This window comes from Cygnus atratus, chromosome 9 (assembly GCF_013377495.2).
Source record: "Cygnus atratus isolate AKBS03 ecotype Queensland, Australia chromosome 9, CAtr_DNAZoo_HiC_assembly, whole genome shotgun sequence".
Taxonomy (NCBI): Eukaryota; Metazoa; Chordata; class Aves; order Anseriformes; family Anatidae; genus Cygnus; species Cygnus atratus.
Window position 1 is genome coordinate 26184573 of NC_066370.1, and position 20349 is coordinate 26204921.

At 42.7% G+C, this 20349-nt stretch overlaps 3 protein-coding genes across 6 annotated transcripts in view; 2 read left to right on the top strand and 1 right to left on the bottom strand.

The window, feature by feature from the left end:
• The window catches only part of MED12L (mediator complex subunit 12L), a 140809-nt gene that overhangs the window by 84402 nt on the left and 36058 nt on the right, over positions 1-20349 (bottom strand). Inside the window, exon 15 of the mRNA XM_050712497.1 lies at positions 19590-19766. Within this exon, the coding sequence (XP_050568454.1) occupies positions 19590-19766 (177 nt within the window). The remainder of the gene's footprint in view (positions 1-19589; positions 19767-20349) is intronic.
• Positions 743-10131, top strand: P2RY14 (purinergic receptor P2Y14). 3 transcript variants are annotated; one of them, XM_035566553.2, is made up of 3 exons: positions 743-6489; positions 6599-6697; positions 8567-10131. In XM_035566553.2, the coding sequence occupies exon 3, from the start codon at positions 8585-8587 to the stop codon at positions 9596-9598; it is 1014 nt and encodes a 337-aa protein (XP_035422446.1). In that variant the 5' UTR covers positions 743-6489; positions 6599-6697; positions 8567-8584; the 3' UTR covers positions 9599-10131. The 3 variants fall into 3 exon arrangements, with proteins under 3 accessions (XP_035422446.1, XP_035422445.1, XP_050568455.1); XM_035566552.2 differs by having other exon boundaries at positions 743-3475; XM_050712498.1 differs by having other exon boundaries at positions 802-1349.
• Positions 14447-18343, top strand: GPR171 (G protein-coupled receptor 171). Of its 2 annotated transcripts, none has more exons than XM_035566547.2 (2): positions 14447-15135; positions 16772-18343. In XM_035566547.2, the coding sequence occupies exons 1-2, from the start codon at positions 14837-14839 to the stop codon at positions 17799-17801; spliced, it is 1329 nt and encodes a 442-aa protein (XP_035422440.1). In that variant the 5' UTR covers positions 14447-14836; the 3' UTR covers positions 17802-18343. The 2 variants fall into 2 exon arrangements, with proteins under 2 accessions (XP_035422440.1, XP_035422441.1); XM_035566548.1 differs by having other exon boundaries at positions 15025-15343.

The window sequence follows — 20349 nt, forward strand, 5'->3', positions numbered from 1 at the left end:
ATAGATTGAAAAATAACAAATTACTGAGCCACTCAGGGACGGAGGCTTGTGATCGCACTGCAGTTCAGCTAACTAGCTCAAGAAGAAACATTATGCTTCAGAAAAACATAAAAGAAAATGCTATACACTGTACGGAAAAGCTAGCTCTAGCTCAAGCTTCCCGCATCCAGGAGCAGATGAGGAATTTATGGGCAGTTTTGCTTTGCGAAGAAGCTCCTCTTACCCTTATTTTATGTTTCCCTTTCAAACTTATTTGTTTTTGCAGACTACACTTTTCTTCCTCCTCTGCGAGGATTTCTTCCGGACACAAATGGACGATTGCTTACTGCAATTTTCGGTTTAGATGAGGAAGCTATTGGAAAAAGTTTGTTGTGAGTCACAATGTGAAAGTTGATCCTGGTCCCAAAAGGGATATTGAGGTTTCTGCTGCTGCTGCTTCTGGGAAAGAAAAAAAAAGGGGGGGGAAGGACACAACCAAACAACAGCAAAAAAATAAAACAAAAAACAAAGAAAGGTTTTTACAGAAGGAATTACAAAGCCTGCCTGCCTCAGAGAACTGCAGGCTTGTAAAGCTCTTCTGATCAGCCAAAGCCTTATCTGACCCTCTCCTCTTTTCCTTGCTCCAAAAATAACATGACAATAGGGTAGATGGAAAGAGATGAAAAGTTTGATCGTGTGCCTTCTGGGGACGGTCTGAAAAGCCTTTTGCATCATCCTGCCTGATCCTTGCCCTGGTGCAGAAGACCGCCGGCCAGAGGAGGAGCAAGCAGGGCAGGACCTGCCCTGGGGCCCTGGGGCGAGCTGCCTCGGACGGGCAGCGCCGCTCAGAGCACCCGGCTGCAGCGGGGCTGCCCGGGCTGCGCGGCTGCAGGCCCGCAGACCTGTAGGACAGGCAGCCTCGGCGCCTCGCAGGAGTCTCCCGAGGAGACGGCAGCACCCCGGCACCCTTGCCCATCGGGAGCCAGGGCTGGGCACGTGCCAAGTGCAGGCAAGGAGCCGGAGCGCTTCCCAGCGGCACACCTCTGCTTGCCTTTGCAGAGCTGATGGCCTGGTCTACTGCCAGGCCCGGACAAAACTCGGGACCACATCACGGACCACAGACCCGGCTGTAAGAAGGAACAGTGTGTGCTGCCAGTAAGTGCTGTCCTGCTCACCGTAGGAAACGCGGCTGCCGACTCACAGACCTGTGTGATGCCTCTCAAGCTCTATTTCTGCTTTCTGAACAATCAAAGAGAATCCATACCTTCCTGAAGTGTGCTTCAGCTAAAAACAAAGTGCTATCCCACGACCACCAGGCTTCTCCGAGGACCCCAGCCCTGCCTGAGACGCTCACCGACGCTGGAGCCCTGGTAAGGGGACGCCCCCCAGAGACACCGCGTCAGCACCACCCGCCACCCCCTGCAAACTCCCCCCGGGTCTGGCAAAGTACCCGGGACAACACCGCTCCCCCCGGCTGCTCGCAGCCCATGTCTGCAGCGCGTGACACCCGCATAGAGCAGGGAAGCAGGAAAATGGGCCCCTTCAAACCCCAGCAGAGAGGGGAGAGGGCCTGAACGGGACACAGGACTGCGAGGACGCTGGACAAGCAGGGAAGCAGCTGGCACAGGGAACAAAATGGGCCAGGCCGTGCAGGGCAGGTGTGCGGAACGGTCACGCGTGACATGGCACGGGGCAGCAGGACAGAGTAAAAGGACACAGCAGCCACTCCTCTAAGCACCACGGGCCACTGGGTTCACTGCAGCAGCCATGCAGGCAGACGGGGTCTGCTCCCTGCTGCAGGGCTGCCCGAGTCAGAGCAGGGTTAAAACCTGCAACCTCTGGCACTCACCGCTTCTTCCTGAGCTACCAGCTTAACCCTCTTTTCTCCCAAGACATCTGAAGAGCAATGACTCTTTAGGTCAGATGGATTTCCTTCAACTTGCCTGGAAAATGGAAGCCTGATGACTTGAGACAGGACACACAGAGTCCGCAGGACAGGAATGCTAAAGCTGCCGCCCACCAGCACACAGGATATTTCACACGACAGAACCTGTGAGAACGGTACCAGTGAAGCATGCTGTTACCGGCAAATCCCCGCAGGAGCCACAGGTGAAAGAGCCAGAGGTGTGGTAGTGCAGCAGGGACTGCGAGGAGAGGAGGGCGCCCAGCTGCAGGCTGCTGAAGGAGGTCAACTGTGCCCTGCCTCTGACACCCAGATCCTCCGCAGTCCCCAGGCGGCCAAACCTCCACATCTCGGCAGCTGCCTAGCAGGCCTGCACTCAGACTCTCAGAGAAGCTGAATGCTCAAAGCTCAGCCGAGACAAAATATAAGGCACTATAAGAACGCTAAATGAAATGAACCTCCAAATTCATCACCTGAAAGCAATGATTAATTGACCGTTATGGCTTCAACCAGGGAGTCTCAGAAATAAAAGAGGGATAAGAACACTCACAATAATGAAAGGCAATTTTGTTAAGGTCTCTGAAGATATCACCTTATTTCACTGAGAGAGATTCAATGCAATTAAGGAGACTATTAATTCAAGATAACAAGCCTTGGCTCTGAGTACAGGACGCGTACACTGCAGCAAAGCATTAGCAGGCCACACTTGGGCCCCTTCTAGTAAGGTGATACACGCTCACAGAAGGAAAGTCCATGAGGAAATTGTGTGTCCAAAGGCAGGCTTGGGTCGTGCACTGTGAAGCAAAGATTAAGTCATGTACTGCATGTTTATTAACACTACTGTATACCATTTACAAATTTTACTTTAATATAAACATCAATGCTTTCCCAGATTAATAAGAGATTATATTTGATTATCCTTTACCATATATTTCAGCTAGTTTTGTGCTTGGCTTTGAAGCCTCCCAGTAAACATATGGGAAGAACAGGAAGGGAGGAAGACAGACAGACATGTGGCTAAGTTAAAAAAAAAATATATAATAATAATAATTTGAAAAAAGAAAGAAAATAGCCATACACCAGGGATTTATCACTTGTCCCAAGAATAAACCTCTCGGCATTTGAGCACGCCCCGAGCAAACACGACGTAACCCCATGAACTCCTGTTCAGGACACTCCCATTAACTAAAACAGAAGCTATCGGGGTAGCAAGCTTTATAGAAAAGGTCACAGCAAGGCCTGGGAACAGCTTGGGGAAAGAAAACAGCAACCCTTAAGCCTACTGCTTGGCTAACTGCACAAATGTGTCTTTTTTGAAACCAATTCAAAGCCGATCTTTGTGGAAGTACGTATAAGTACACTAAAATAGCACCGACCATCTGTAGCACTTGACATTTCGACCACATTTGGTGAAGCGGCTCACCAACTTTCTGCTTGTGGAGATCAAGCTCGATTCTGAAACTTCATCACTATCAACATAGATAATGAAGATAATATTTCAAAGCATTCACTGAAAGAACTGACAGACTACCCAGCTGCAAAGGAATAACCCAATGGGTAAAGCAGAAAAAACAGGAGACTTCACTCTAACCAGTAAGTAACGACCTGCTGCAGCTTATAGCGTTCCTATAGCGATTCTTATTGTAAGGCAATTGTAAAGGGTGTATTTTGTAAATTTATTTGATAGCTGAAAAGTCTTTCCAGGTGAAAGATCATGCCTCTTCATTACACATTTCTCTATGTTATTAACATTCTTGAACATTTTTTTGAAACTTTTAAATAACTACTGTTGTAATTTAAAAAAAGAATAATAGACAAACAAGGGTCAACAGGGAATCATTCAGGTGCTATACAAGCCACAAACAAATTATTTAAAACACAATTGAACTGTAAATAAATACAACAGACAAGGCAAATGCCTATTAGTCTGAGACATGGAGCAGACTAAAGCTGCTGCACCTAAGGCTGCCGATCTGTACAGACAAGGATTGTTCTGGATTTGTGTAAACAGTTGAGGTGTAATCAGTAAAAGATATTCTTCTTAAGCAACTATTTCTGTTTTAATTTTTGATCAAGGAAACATAACTAATTTAAAACATCAGAAATGGCACTAAAAACAAACGTTCTATTAATAAAGAATATTAAAGGGAACAATCTTTTGAGACATTTGTCTCCTTTCAAATACCCAGTTTTAGGACAATAAAACTATCAGTCATTAAAATATTTCACTGACACAGTTGTACAGGAATAATTCCAAATTTGATAGATCCATTGCTACTAAAAGCTGGTTTCTTTAGTCCTCTAATCACATCACCAACAGACTGTTCCTGGTACCATAGTCCTAACTTTTAGAATCATTGCTGCTTAATTCAAATATTTAACTGATGGGAGACAGGAAGGATTTGGAGATTTTTTTGTAAGGCTTAATTAAAAAGCCTGGAATATTTGGGTTAGATCTGAAAATGATTCCATATACAAAGCAGCTCAAAGCATTGCCCAGGTTTCAGTGTGAATATCAGGGATCAGACACCGATGTAGGCTCTAATCTTTCAAAGATAAAAGACTGCGTTCTTAGAATAGTTTAGAGCCTTGTCTAAAAATCAGAAATGAAAACAGAATGAAAATTTCAACTTCTCATCAGGAAAATGAGGCTGTTAAATTTCATACATAAAAAGTAGCACAGGGACCCCTGGACAGTAAGAAGAAATGAAACAATTACTGGCGGTTTTTGCAAGACTGAAATTCTCCCCTCGAGTGTCCTCACCCTGCAACCAAACGAGCTCACGTTGCCCTTCAAAAGCTTGCTATTTTAACAAGAAAATAAACGATCTTATCTACAACAGCTCTTTATACCAGTTGGCTCTCCTCACTGGCTTTGTCCTTCAGAACACCAGAAATTAATCATAAATGCTGAGAAAACATAACATATGATCTAATTGTCTGAAAAAATTTTGGTCAGGAAAACCTGTTATAAAATGATGTCAATGCCAAATGCTGTCTGCATTAAAGGAACCATTTTATGTGGTGCACCATCTCCTGACACGTTAACAACAGCAAGTTCTTTGCTGAAGTCGTTTCCGAGCTCCCCAGAAGCCACCCGTGGAAGGCAGCGCACGGAGCACGGCTCAGGCAGCTGGAACGCCGTGGTCTTCAGGAGCGCTGAGCCCCAGAGCCAAGCCCAGCTGCAGGGCAGGGTGCTCAGCGTGCTCAGCACCTCCGCAAGTCCCCCGGTCACGTAACTCATCCCCACTGCCCTCTTTCCAGGCTGGTGCAGCAGACTAAGTTGCTTTGATCTAACCTGGAAATAACAAGTTACTTTCTTTTCCTCATCACTAGGTCACCTGAAAATGTCAGCCCACTTTTTTTTTTTTTCTTTTTCTAAATGGTGAGAAGATGGGGAGGAAAAGAAGGAAGGGAGGAATAAACTGAACAAATGCTCAGTACACAGTTCTGTGTCAGGTTTAGAAACAGCTGTTTTACATCCATCTTGAAATGAGAATTCACTTACAACTGTAACAAAAAAAAAAGTCAAGACTTTCTACCGCAACACTGCATACTGTGAAGGATGCTAATAGGACTCCTCTCTGCCCAGTCACTGGCAGCAAATGTTGGGAATGCACTGAACGTACAAACTTGGGGATTGTTTTTGCAGACACAAGGAATGAGAAACACAGACACAGAATCATAAATTCATAAGGTTTTATGTACGTCGTGTTACACGAATAAGTTAAATTCTATTTATTCTTTCTTCCCCTCAAGAATTATATAGCCAACCAAAAGAATACACACCGCCAGGAGCAATATAATCCCAAAAAAGAGATGTCACAAAAGATGTCGTGGCTTTATTCCATGTGTGTTTTTTTTTTGTTGAAATAACATTTGACTGGCCACAAGATACCGCCAGTTTCTCTCAATCTGAGCATCTTGGCTGCTCTCTTCAGGTAGAAATGAGGAGGAAAAAAAGTCCAGGCTAGGACTGCTGCTGTCCTGTGCAAGGCAAAGGGCTGCAGACAGAGCTGGTGGTTAAGGGTCAGGGTGAGATCCTGTCCACCAGGTCAGTCAAGGGACTACGGTGCTTGGCGATGCTAAGCAGGGACACTGACAGAAGGAGTGACTGTGTAGGGCTTGGGGATGAGATGCATACAGGAGGAAAAAGCAGACAGCACTTGGGACGGACAGTATAGAAACCCCGGCAGTAACATCGGGACTGGCATGTCATGTGTCTTAAGAAAACCCCAAAGGACTTTCTGATTTGGAGGAACGCACCAGTTCAGTGACCTCCTGCGGCAGGAGATGGCATCCCATGGACCCACCGTGTGCCCAGCAGCTCCGGTCCTCTGGGGAGCGCAGCCAGGTGCCTTCAGAGAGCAAGTAGGGACAAGGCCTTTCACAAAGAGCTACGTCTGACCAGGTGACAACAAGGGCAGATACGTTTTATCATGAATACAAATGACATGATGCACGTGAGAGGGACAAGAGGCCCCGATCTTACCCACACAGCGGTGGGCTCCAGGTTGAACACGGCTGCTACCTCTGTGGCTCTGTCCCTAACAAATGGTGAAGTCCTGCTGAAAGACCCAGGACTCCCCCGCAGTACTTATCCCTAGGTAGGCTAAACAGGAGTGGCACTGGGGAAGCCCCCAGCACCCCAGGGTTACGCTGTCCTACCTGGCAGCACACACAGCTCTAACCACCGTCTTGTCCTGTTTCACACAGCTCACCCAGCAAGAGGAGAGGCTCTGTGCCTGCGAATGGAAGGCTCTCTAGACCCTTAATACCTTAACAAAAACCACCACAGCAGTGAAATCAAGAAAGGTAAGGATATATCATTGATACTGAAAGATTTACAAAGTCTGCCTTGGCCTTTTTTTTTTTCAACCATGGACAGTTGACAAATGTGCTGGCACCAAAATTGAAATTTGTCTAGGGTTTCCTCCATGCTGCTAGAGACAGTGCACTTACACAGTTGTAATTACCACATCTTTAATCACACGCTCCTGAAATTATCCTTTGTAGTATGATGCCTCAGTGCAAGGAATAATTCATGGACTTCCCAAGTCATTTAACGTCCGCTACTACCAGGTCCAAGCGTAAAACAACCCACCTCCATATACTTTGTTTAGGAAGCCCTACAGATCAGGAAGAACTTCTGAGCACACCACATGCAGAGAAGGTCCTGCCTGGGCAGCCTTACAGGACAAAGAGTACACACACACCGCACACAGCAGTGGGAAGAGAACAGCTTTCAACTACAGTATGTTAACACCTTAAATAAAAATGCCATTTGTTATTGGCGCTTTCCAGCTGACTGAGGACACAGAGGGAGAAGCAGAGATCCTCCTACTTCCAGCAGTACCACCCCAAACCTTACCCATTATCATCTCATAATCCTACACACCTGTTCACCTGGCAGTTTTATTCCACCACCCACTGACCACACCATCTTTTCCCGTTAAAAACCCAATCAAACAGAAGCGAATCCCTCAACAACTAGAGCTTAAACTGAAAGACAGGATTGCAGGTCTCCTTACGGGAGAACAACCAGGTAGAGATTAACTGAAGGCTCTGGGTGTGAATAATGTTAATTCATGCTCCATTATTCCACTTGGAAAGCAAGTTCCAAACCAGCAACTAAGCTTGTCAGCCTTTATAGCACCTTCAAACGAGATACACAAAACAATATACCAAATGAAACAATTTTACCTATGTGAAACAGAGTTCCCATTTCCAGTTACTGCAAAGTTGAATGCAGGTTCCGAACTGCTACACAGAGGCAACAGCCACTGACTGTGAATTGTGGCAACATGGAAAACACTTATTTTCTAACAGGCAGGCTGGGCTTTTTCCCCCCTTTTTTTTTCCATCCAGCTCTGCGGCATGTAGTTTCCAGTTGCCATAGTTTTCATTTGCCAATGAAGCAGCAATATATCTGTATTTGTTCAGCCTTTCCTACAGAGGGTAATCCATCCCCCGAAGCCTTCTGTCGAAGAAAAGCAGACAGCAGATTTGATTTCTCAGAGCCTTCATGGGGATCATCCAAAATTTAAGTCTGAATGACTTGGGAGCACAGTTCTAGCTTTTATTTCATGCTGATACGCAAACTCCTGTACGTTGTGCTACTAAAAGTAAAAGTTTAAAGCAAACTGTGCTAGCTGCACATAAGGCTTTCCTTCAAGTGAGCATTAGAAAACATTGGCATATACTACTTATTCCCAGTCTCGGCTAACAGAAGCATGTTTACCATGACTGTGTACAAAACAGAACACTTGTACAAGGAATATTTATATCCCTCACATGTTTCCTGGTTAAACCAGTGCTAAAAATACATGCTGGTCCTTAAGGGTTAATGTGATGCACTTAGAGTCACTAAACCATTGTGGCTCAGTCCCGTTTCTAGTTCCTCACACACACAAAAAAGGAGGGTACAGGACTCGAAGACAACGGACTCAAGTCCAATCTAAAAACAAACGGATTTTCAGAACAGCAGCATGCCCTTGAATATCATCCAAAAGTGAGACTGAATCACTTGGAAAATACTTACTATGCATCCCCCTTGGAAATGAAAATGTGATTTCTCAGAAGTATGCCAAGTTTACTTTGAAACAAGAGTAGAAATCTCATACTAATTAATGGAAAGCACATCACGGTTTTATCTTACTAAGATAATCTTTCCTCTGCTTCTAGGAACAAAGATATTGTAAGATGTTCAACTCCAGCACAAACTCCTCGGGAAACAACTGCAGTTACGACACTGTAATAACTAAGACAGTCATTCCCCTGGTCTACTGTTTAATTTTCATAGTAGGATTCCTGCTGAACAGTGTGGCAGCATGGATCTTCCTATACGTTTCTAGCGAGAAGAGCTTTATTGTCTATCTCAAAAACATTGTTGTTGCTGATCTCCTAATGAGCTTGACGTTTCCTTTCAAAATTCTTGCTGATTCAGAAATTGCACATCCACAGCTCAACATGTTTGTGTGCAGATACTCTGCAGTTGTTTTTTATACAAACATGTATATTGGAATAACATTTTTTGGCCTCATAGGTTTTGACAGATACTATAAAATTGTAAAGCCTTTATTCACCTCCTTTGTTCACACGGTTAACTACAGTAAGGTTATCTCTATAATCATATGGTTATTGTTTATGTTTATATCCCTTCCAAATATGATTTTAACTACTGAAGTCTCTAAAGCAAATTATTCCAGAAAATGTATTGGTCTTAAAAGCGAGCTTGGCAGACAGTGGCACAAGGTGTCAAGTTACATTTGCACAGGGATTTTCTGGATTGTTTTTCTTCTACTAATCATTTTTTACACTTCAATATCAAAAAAAATATATAGCTCCTATAAAAAATTCAGAAGGAACTCAGACATTACCAAGAGAAAAACCAGTCGTAATATATTCAGTATCATGTTTGTATTTGTCATTTGCTTTGTGCCATATCACTTCTGCAGAATACCATACACTTTAAGTCAAACTAGCTCACAGTTCAACTGCCAGTCACAAACAACTCTGTTCTATGCAAAGGAGTTTACTCTTGTGTTGTCTGCTGCAAACGTGTGCCTTGATCCCATTATTTATTTTTTCCTCTGCCTACCTTTTAGAGAAAAGCTGTATCAAAAACTGCACCTGAAGCTGAAAACTTCACGTGAGGTTGACATTTCTAAATCTAGAAGATCAAATACACTTCAGGAAAGTGTGAATATTCTGTAAGTTTAGGTCTGTAAAATAACGCACGCTTGAGAGTTACTCAAGAACGCAATGTCTCAGAAAGAAACTGAACAGATGAGAAACAGCAATAAAACAGAAAAAAATGTTTCTGAGTAAAATACCAAGTGGCATTTCTCCCTATAAAAAGATTTTTGCATGCTATCAGTATATTTACTATGTGCTATTTCAGCTGATGCTATGATTGCATTATGGTGTGATATGACCTATCTTGATCTCAAAAAAAGAGAGGAATAACTGGACCAAAACATTCTGGGGCTCCAGTCCACAGTTCTCTGAAAGGATTATCCAACATCCTAATCATCAAATTGATCTTCTGTTTCTCGTGAAGCCAGGCACGACACACATGCATAGCAGGAAAACAGCCTGAAGGGCCTGGGAACGACTGATTGTCCCACATCGACTGGAGCAGACTGCTCCAAAGCAACACGAAAAGCTGAGCATAACCCCTCTCTGACTTGGCCTCTACCAGCCAGCTGAAGAGTACTGAGATCCTGAGGGGAAGTTCTGTGGGTATTCACCAGCTCACAGAGCAAAGCTATGGTACCTTCCAACAACTGCCAAGGAAAAAAAAAAAAAAACAACTTTGTTGTTGTTTTAAATACAGTGATCAAATCCTCAACAATCTGCACAGAGCCTGAAAAACAACTTAAAATTTATAAAACTATGTTGGCTTTCTTAGGGGAAGCATTCTATAAATCTAGTGAATTAAACAACATGACTAGTTGTCACTCCTAGACATCAAGAAGTCAGAGAACTTCTCTAAAAGGCAATGTTCAGTACAAGGTGGTGTTTAAGAAGTATTCCTTCTATAAACTAGCAAGCACAGCTACACTGTACCATATTCTTTAGGGCTTTTTTGAAATAACATGGTGTACACCAAAAGTGTTCATGCCCAATTGACTGAGATTTTAGTAATTGACTGAGATTTTAGTAACTCCCGCCTGTGCTGCTGCAGGAGGTAAGAGCAGTTAAGGAGCAGTTTGAAAACACACACGTACAGCCACCTAGGAACTGTAAGGCAGCACATTTAGATCCAGAAAGAATGGTGGCTGTTTTTCCTAAGCTTCTGGCACTATGGTAAAACACTACTCTCTGTACAAAGGTAAGAGCTGAAAGCCCCCAACCTTCTATGTATAACTGTAATCTCATTTTTAGCAGTATTTTTCAGCCCAGCCACTTGTGTTGATTGATTTTATCATCATACAGGAAAAACACAGCAATGCTGGAAATATCCACAAAAGGCAATGACTCCAGAAGCTGGATGCTCTCATTTTGCTTAACAAAGAAGTTATAGGAACAAAAATAACAAGTGCTACACCTTTCTGCATCTATGTTTCATTTTAGTCCTAACAGGTAATGTCTCAGGGTGATGCAGGAGCACGTCCCACTGCAGGGGCCTGCAGCAACCCACAGCCTGAACTGGTGCTTAGGGACTACAGAAGAGGGCTGTGTCTGTTTTTTTTTGTTTGTTTGTTTGTTGTTTTCTTTAAAGAAAATACATAAAAGATTACCTATATGGTTCCTTTAGAGCTCCCTGATACACATCAAACTAAAACTTTGCAGGCTCTTCCCTCCAAGCAAGGAAAATAGCCTGCAAGGGAAGGGAATCATTTGATTTGTGGGTGATTTTTTGTTATTTATTGAAAAAATATTTGGCTTTATGTGCCTACATATGTGCCTACATATATACATATGTCCCTACATACAGTACTGTGGCATACAGAGATGAAAACCATGCCCACAATACATATTTGTATAAACATTTTTATTACTTTCGAAACTTTGAAAAAAATAATTTATATTGGGGAATTTTCTCCTCAGCCCACCAGTTTACTGATATCAGAATGACAAAAATTTGCATACAGGAATCCAGGTGAAAGTATGCTGACCAATACATCTTTTCAAAAGCGATACTAAATTTCAAGCTTTTGATTCATTTGAAAAACAAAACAAAAACCCCTCCCTCCAATAACTGCACTAGTCAGAAAACACTTGTGAACACTGATCCTACTGTAACCCAACACCTTGTGAGTAACAACTCAAAGTGACTCTTTAACAGACACTGAACTTCCAAAACTGTAACTGTTGTTAAAAAGATAAGATCATCTTTTATGGGGTTGGCCTCTTCTCACAGGTAACTAGTGATAGGACTAGGGGGAATGGCCTCAAGTTGTACCAGGGGAGGTTCAGGTTGGAAATGAGGAGATATTTCTCCTCAGAAAGAGCGGTCAGACATTGGGACGGGTTGCCCAGGGAGGTGGTGGAGTCATCCCTGCGGGTGTTCAAGGAAAGGTTGGACATGGAGCATGGGGACATGGTTTAGTGGGTGACATTGGTGGCAGGGTGATGGTTGGACCAGATGACCTTGAAGGTCTTTTCCAACCTTGATGACTCTATGATATTCTTGATTCTATGATTCTCTTCATTAGCACATCTAATAATCATCACTTCAGGGCACTGCATGTTTGTAAAGCTCTGTTCAAACAGAACTAAATCACGCTAATTGACAGAAGGCTAAATGGAGGCTATGGAGCTACTTGACATTTCATAGCACCTGTGTCTTCGTGGCTGCTGCTGAAGTTCATCCCCAGGACATTTGGAGGTACTGCTTGTGGTTGCCTACCCCTAATACCTGGAGGTCACACAACGCCACGTGCCAAACAATGCTCTGATCCCCATAGGGATCCGTGACACACTACACGGAACAGATCTTTGTGCATTTAAATAAAAATACATTTTTTTTTCTTAATCAGAAGTAGGTATTTCTGCTCAGAATTTAAGATCGGTTATATTTTCATACACAACACAGACACTGTAATGGAATAAAAATTTCTAATCTGCCAATGAAAGCCACGAAAAACTGTAAGAGAATATGCTGGACTTGCCCGTTTGTACAACCACTTCTCTTGGTTTTAAAGCCTCAGATGTCTGAGCGATTCACAAACGCTAATGTGAAGCACCGCGGAGAAGCGCAGCGGCAGGTGAGTCTCACCAGGCTCTTCTCCAAGGAGCGTGCTGTAACCACCCCCGGCTGCCCACCGCACGGGGAGGAGAAAGCGCGGGGCAGCATCTCCTGGTGGACCATCAGGGGAACCAACCCGAGCCAGCCCTCGGGAAAGGGATGTCACACGAGGTGCTGCGGTCTGGCTGGGCGCAGTGTTTGTCAGTGCCTCACCGCACAGCCCCAGCACAGTGCTAGCGACACGGTATTACGCAGTCAAAAAAAACAAGCCTGGTGAAGGCAGAAGGGCTCAGGGGTACATTCAAACTCATTCCCCATCCGCCCCAGCTACTCTCGTATCCTTCCCTTTCTCCCAGCCTCTCCCCACCCCGTGCATCGGCCAGCAGGCCCACTCCTTGAGGAGCTAGCCCGAGCTCTTCAGAGGCACCTCCACCGGTCTCTCTCCATCGCTCCTGTAACCATGCTTCCTAGACCACACCTAGGTCTTTAGACGCCTTTCTCCAGCACTGCCCCGCTGACCAGGAGCGGGCTCTTCCCTCGCGCCTGTCCCTGCTGCACAGCCTCAGAAGACAGCGAGACGCTGCCACCCACGGCGGGGACCAGCAGAGGGACCCACGCTGCCCGGCTCCCTGCAGAGGCAGGCACACGGCCCGGCCGCACGTGCAATGGTGTGCTCAGGAGAGAAAACAGCAGTTATTGCAGCTGAGCCCCAGAAAGCCTCCAAAAAAGTCTTCTGTAGCTGAGTACACAGAAGGTGGAGACGTGTCAGAAGTAATCCCGATGCCAGGATCACTCACGTAAGTGCATCCAGTTCAAAACACAAGGCACCTAATGTTTTTATAGGTCACCAGATTTTTTTGATTTTTTTCCATGTTTAGTTATTTTTCCTTTTTCCTCAGAATTGATTAACCATTTTGGCAGAGATCCCGCTCATGCCAGCACCCCATCCTTTCTTTGCACCACCCTTCCAATCCCTAGGGGTCAGCCTAAGCATTCATCATGGAAGATTTCAAACCCAAAGTCAAAAATTCAGCAAAGCTTAAGCCCGTTTTTTCTGACTTATCATAAGTGCTCAGCAACCTTAATTACAGCAAAATCTACCACCTGCATCCGTAATTTACAAACTACAATGGTCTTCTACATTAGATATATAGACAGGGGGATAGGATGAAACAATTAGCAGTATAAATAATCACAACTCGGTAGTCTCATGTTCTCATGTTTCCTCTCCTCTGGAAATGCTTGCGTTGGAAGTGTAGACCATTTTTGAGTGATGTTTGACCTGATTTAAAAAAAAAAGATTGAATCCTGCATTTCAAGTTAAAAATAAATAAAACTATGCAAAGATTGGCTTTGCATGGTGAGCATAACACCATAAAATTAGTTCACATTTGCTCAAAACTGAACATAGGATCATTCCAGATTATGAAGCTTTGCAAACATCTCAACAAATATGGTCTGAACTTTCATCTTATGACTAAATCTAAAACCAGACATTCTTAACTTGTTTTTTCACAAGGCTGTGGTACATGACTTGTAAATTCCTGTGGATTCTCAACTACAACAGACTGCTAATGTTGCTTTTTCAGTATTGTTGTCAGTACCTCAGCCCTCCTAGCTTGGTTTAAAGAAAAGAAAAAAAGGGAAGGAAGGGGGTAAATTACAAGCATTTTCCCTATATATCCCCACTGTGCTATTTTTATTTTATTTATTTTAATTGTGTCTGGCAAATGTCCAAAGGTTCAGAATTTTAATTTTTAACAGAAATAATCCTTACACGCTGTTAAATCTGTAAATTAGGTTACAACTCTAGAAAAAACACGCATGAGATTTCCAAAGCTTGGATTTTCATTCAAGAAAATAATGAATGAGGACCAATGACACGGCAAAAACCATATGCTTCTATCCCTGATTGCCCATAGATTTTAAGTCTAAGACTTATATATTAGAAGGAAAGAGAGGTTTTTGTTGTTTTTTTAAAGAAAAGATGGAGTCCATAGGGTGTCACACATCTGAAGTCCCAGTTCAAGAACCTGGGACCAATCTGTACCCTGAGGCAGTTTTAAGGACTACAGGAAAGAGTCCACATGCTGAGGCAGACCCAACCATAAATGTCTCGTCACCCGTACATAAAGCGAACACACAGACATTTAAAGTTTCAGACTTGAAGTTAGCAGAAGACTGAAAATTTCACTGCCTTCAGGTCTGCAGACATCAACAAGTTTAAGGGACTATTCACCATCCGTATCAGCTCTCTGATGCAGACAGAGAAAGCAACTGTGACCGTCTTCCTTACACTCCAAAAGCCGCAAAAGCACACTCCGAACTGCGGCTCTCCGCACCCCCGGTCACACCGCTGCGCCTGCCCGGCTCCTCCCGCAGCACCCTTCTGCCACCGCTCTCGGCACAGCACCCGGTCACGGCCCCGGGCCGGGGAGCTGCCGCCTGCTGCCGGCGTGAGCCCAGCCTCCGACGCCTGCGCTAGAGAAAGGAAGCAACAAAGGCACCCTTGGGTTGTTCCACGAACACTTACGTCTTTCTGGCACCTCTCTTCTAGGTAACTTCCACGTGGTTTAGCTATTTGAATGCTGGTTTTAATTGCGTCAATCAGCACATTTAAAAACCACAGACGCATCCAAAAAACACCAGTAGAGGCAGCGAGGGGAAAAGATTAACATGCTATTGGACTATGAGCAAACAGTCGCAGAGAGACACCGAGCATTAATAGCCTGATGCTCCGGAGACCCCAGAGAGCAGTAAGACAGGTATGTGCTTTCAGTCTTTGTTCCAGTCTCCCTAGGTCTATGTAAATATACAGCTTGATATCAACTGTGCCAAACGCATCGAAAGTCAGGTTGGAGCACTGAGCTCTCCAGCCTGTGCTCCACCTGCAGGCAGCGTTACTTGGCAGCGGCCATGCTGTACGCCTGCAGGCTCAAATCCCAGCCCCGTTTCGGGGTTCAGCCCGCTGGGCTGCCCGTCGGCAGGCACGATGCCACCCCCGAGCCTGGCGGAGGCCGCACCACGAGCACAGGAGACCCCAGCATGGGAGCACAGCAGCAAGCCCAGCGGGCCAGAGAGCGCTGCCTGCCCCTCACCTACGCTGCGCACACCAAAACTTCACACGATTCTGTTACGGGTTTTAGGACAGTAGAGGCCACCTGCAGAAAGCTAATTACAAGACACAAACTACTTTTTTCCTCCATTTTAAACCACTGGAGTATTTGTAATCATTTGCATTTATGTGAACTGTAACAGAAATTACCATACATCTGGATACGTATTTTACAGCAGAAAATAAATATGCAGATGCAGTAGTTCACTTGTATATTAATATCTGAAACAATACAGTGAAATAAAAAGTGTTGCAGTTTTAGGCTATGTAAGACATAAATGCGTTGTTCTTCGTTCCAGGAAATTCTAACAAACATACCTCCATCCCAGCTGACATTCTGTGCAGCACTCAGACAGCAGAGCAAGTCAAAACAAAACTTGGCTGGGAAGTAGTAGATTTAGTTTAAAAAAATACCACCATAATTTTCTACTTTTCTTCCCAATAATTTCTACTGAGCCTAAAAATGAGGTTGATAAAATTATTTAGTAGCTGCTTCTTTCTAATAAGCTTTACTAAAGGTCTCATTAAAATATGCAATTAATTTATCCTCTGTTCAAGTAGGAAGAGGGACAGTAATTGGCAAAAACTTAGAACTGATGAGAACAGTTTGGTCATCTGGCTGACACCTCTGCATATCGCTTTGACAGTACATTAACTTCAAAACTCCTGATACACTTTTTTTTTAGCGAGAGTGAGACTGCTACAAACATTACTAGTTTTAGATGTAGTTTAAACTGTTCCAGAGTTACAAAGGTTACAGCAATGATTATTAATTAGATGCATAAACAGATTAGAAGCTTTCTTTTTGTATTTTTTTGAACTAAGCATACAACCTGAAAGACTGCTCTTGTGAAAACGTTTCTCAAAAGTCTATACGCTGTCATGAACAAATCCTCATACATTTCTAGACATTTCCAATGAGAACAAAGCTCTCTTAAATGTCTGTGAAGTAGCATGAATAGTGAGAAAAATATTTCTTCCTGATTGCATTTTTTTTCATGAAATTATTCAAGCAAAATCCTCAGATAACTACTACTGTTGGTTAGGAAAAGTTGACGTCTTCTTGGTTTTTTTGTAGGTTCTTGATATCTCCTGACAGCAAAACCAACGCGCACAAGAAGTTTACCATGTCAAACGTTTCACAATGCTATATCAAGACAGAAATGGAACCTTTTACCTATTTTTACTACTTAATTTTTCTAATGGGTTTTCTGGGGAGTTGTTTTGCACTATGGGCATTCACACAAAAAGGTCAAAAACAGAAGTGTATGAGCATCTACTTAACTAACCTCTTAACGGCAGACTTTCTGTTGACTTTGGCATTGCCAGTGAAGATAATTGTTGACCTAGGAGTTGCATCCTGGAAACTGAGAATATTCCACTGTCAAGTTACAGCCTGTTTCATCTACCTGAACATGTATTTATCAATTATATTCTTGGGATTTGTAAGCATGGACCGTTGCCTTCAGCTAATGCACAGTTGTAAGATCTACCGCATTCAAGAGCCTGGATTTGCCAAGATGTTGTCTGCAGTTGTATGGACAATGGTTCTCCTTATAACAGTGCCTAACATGGCTATTCCAATAAAAACCATTGAAGAAAGGCCTAATGCAGGGTGCATTGATTTCAAAACAAAATTTGGAAGAGACTGGCACGTGTTTACAAATTTTGTATGTACAGCAATATTCCTGAACTTTTCAGCTGTGATACTGATTTCCAATTTCCTTGTTGTTAGACAACTCTACAGAAACAAATACAGTGAGAGTTACGCGAATGTGAAGAAGGCCCTGATCAACATATTGCTTGTAACAGCAGGCTACATACTGTGTTTTGTTCCATACCACATCGTTCGCATTCCCTACACTTTGAGCCAGAATGATGCCATAACCAACTGCTCTCTGAAGCAAAGACTCTTTCAAGCAAAAGAATCTACCTTGCTGTTTGCAGTATCAAACCTCTGTTTTGACCCTATTCTGTATTATCACCTTTCCAATTCATTCAAATTGAAAGTTACTGAGACTTTCATAGCACCCAAAGAGACAAAGGCTTTCACAGATGAAGAGCCAGAACACAGAAACAAACAGCAGGTGCAGACATACGGATTCTGAACTACATGGAAACTGTGTGCAAATACAGGATATAAACAGCGATTGTGCAATTAGAAGCATGGCTACTAGGGTCAACAACATTATTGTTGAATCATAAGCCCAAGCAGAAGGAAAAAACTTGAATGACAGTACTAGTTGCTTTGTTATACATTCACATGGTAGGTCTGAACTAGCAGAACATTTGACACTGCTTTTCAGAAATATTTCAATGTACCAGTGACAACCTATGAAGAATCAGCAACATTTCAGAATATTTTTTTCATACTCAAATATACATTCTAATTATTTACAGTAAACACCTGAACTCACCCTACGTAAAATATTGCATGCTATATTAAATGACTTGGTGCAATGAAGTAAAGATTTTTTTTAAAAAGGAGTTCATTACCTGCACAGCTCTTCATAGATAAAATTAACCTAAAAGCATTTTAAAGAGTATTACTTATTCTAGAAAGCAATTTTAAGCTGAACTGTTTAGAAAATACTGTATTCGCTTAAGTTTCACCTGCAGTTTTCATAAATAAAGTTCTTGTTCTTATCAACTTCCACTGCCTTCCGTTGCTCCTACTCCAATGAATATGAAAAAAAAGCTAACAACGCGTTATTACAGAAAATTCAAGGAAATTTTAAAATGAAGGTTAAAAAGTAAGTATAAATATACAGTGATCTCTTAGCTTGTTGTATTTATGAAAATGTATAAGGCAGCAACTAAGTGTATTAATAATGTATTTTACAAACACTTTCAAAAAACTCATATATAAAATAGTCAATAATTAAAGTCAAAAATCAGTTTACATAGGCAAAGCATAACTACCTGGATTAGCTTCATCTGTAAACCAAAAATATTTCAGAAACAAAAACAATCAATTTACATTTTTCAAATCCTTAAAATGTGCAAAATATAAATTAAACTTTAAGCAAGCACTCAAAACCGGCCTTAACAGAAACATCTCATTCAATATTCTCCTAACAACAATTTATCTGCAATAACTCAGAACCCAAACTCTGTAGAGGAGGAAAATTAGAGCAAAGAAAACTGTGGTTATCATATCATACGCTCAGCTGACACTTCCTTTACTTGTAGGATTTAATACTGTTAAGAAGTTATCATTGTTGTTTCAAAATAATCATCATCATCACCACCAAGTAGATACACTCTAGATCCAGGCTTCTTCAGTATTTGGGCCCTTTTTCCAGTGGAGTAGAAAACATGACAAAAATCAAAAAATGAATAAATAAAAAACAACCAAATAAGGGTTTGGTATCTGGAATGTTAATCACGGGGCTTCCTTCAGTTCCCAACAGCTCACAAACAGAATAACAGCAGCAGACAAAAATCCATACTGCAAACAACAGGGAGTGGGTGGGAGGAAATAACACCATTCCACCCCTCACATTCCAGAACTACTCCTTTCAGATAAGCTGCTATTCATCCATTTGTCCAACTACCAAATTTTCTTTTTAGCAAAGTTTCATTAAACCCTGGAACATGGTGTTTGCAATGTGGTACCTGTCTCCTTACTCTAGTAATTCAGCATATATTATTATGCCTCTTACGCATTTTTCCAGTTAACATCCTCTGGATAAAATAAAGATGCCTGTATGCTGTACTAAAGCCATCCTGCAGTATACAACTTGTGCACGCAGGCAGAAATAGCCTCCTGTGAGCCAGCTGGGCGCCTTCAGACAAAGGTCACTCAGCTGTCTACGCAGTGAGTTGTTCTTTCTTTAAACACTTTGCCATCACATCAGGCAGTACCGTTACATGCACAAAGAGAATACACTCACCAGTGGTATAGGGAAATGCGTTGCGTATTGCAAATGGCGAAGGAGGTCATAATTAGATGGAAAAATCAGTTCTCTGAGTCTTTCCCTCTTCACTGACTTCTCACTGGTAACTGAAATTCTTCTGTCTAAAGAAGAGTTCATATTCTCACAAGACTCCCCAGGCATCGGAGAAAAAATCTAAGTCATGTAAAACAAACATTTAAGATGAGTGTAACCTCTAACTTTCGAAATTCATCAATTCCAGAGATACAATTTTGTTCTCATTTACTTTACAAATATCTGACTGTTTTTTCAAAGACAGACAAAGAAAGGGAAACAGTATTCTAGCCTGAAATGTAATCAGATACGTATATGTCATATCTCTATGCATATCTCATTGTTGCTAGACAAGTTTTAAACTAGCAGTATTCAGTCAGGAAAAGACAGCATTACAATTCAGAGCAATTTCCACACTTATGCTGTTGTGACATGGAAAACGCGATGAGACAGTCCAGTGATCGAGGGAACGTAATGAGAAGGGTGAAGTGGGAGGTGACAGAAGACAAGACACATTGTAGGCAGGCATGGATATGCTTGAAGCCATCAATATGACAGATGTCAGGCAGAAACAGGGGTCCCAATATCCTGCAAGTGGATCTGCACCAATAGGTCTGGGCACAGGAGTCCATGCGATGCAGAACGAGGACCAGTCCAAAGGAAGAAACTAGGAGATTCAAGAGTAATCCACAATCAGGCTAACAGTTAGGAAAAGAAGAGGGGG

Bases quoted from the DNA above. Each gene is read 5' to 3' on its own strand.
- GPR171 (XM_035566547.2), top strand. From the start codon at position 14,837: ATGCAGACAGAGAAAGCAACTGTGACCGTCTTCCTTACACTCCAAAAG. The intron at 15,136-16,771 runs GTAACTTCCACG...GTTTTTTTGTAG, and splicing joins TTCTGGCACCTCTCTTCTAG to GTTCTTGATATCTCCTGACA.
- P2RY14 (XM_035566553.2), top strand. From the start codon at position 8,585: ATGTTCAACTCCAGCACAAACTCCTCGGGAAACAACTGCAGTTACGAC.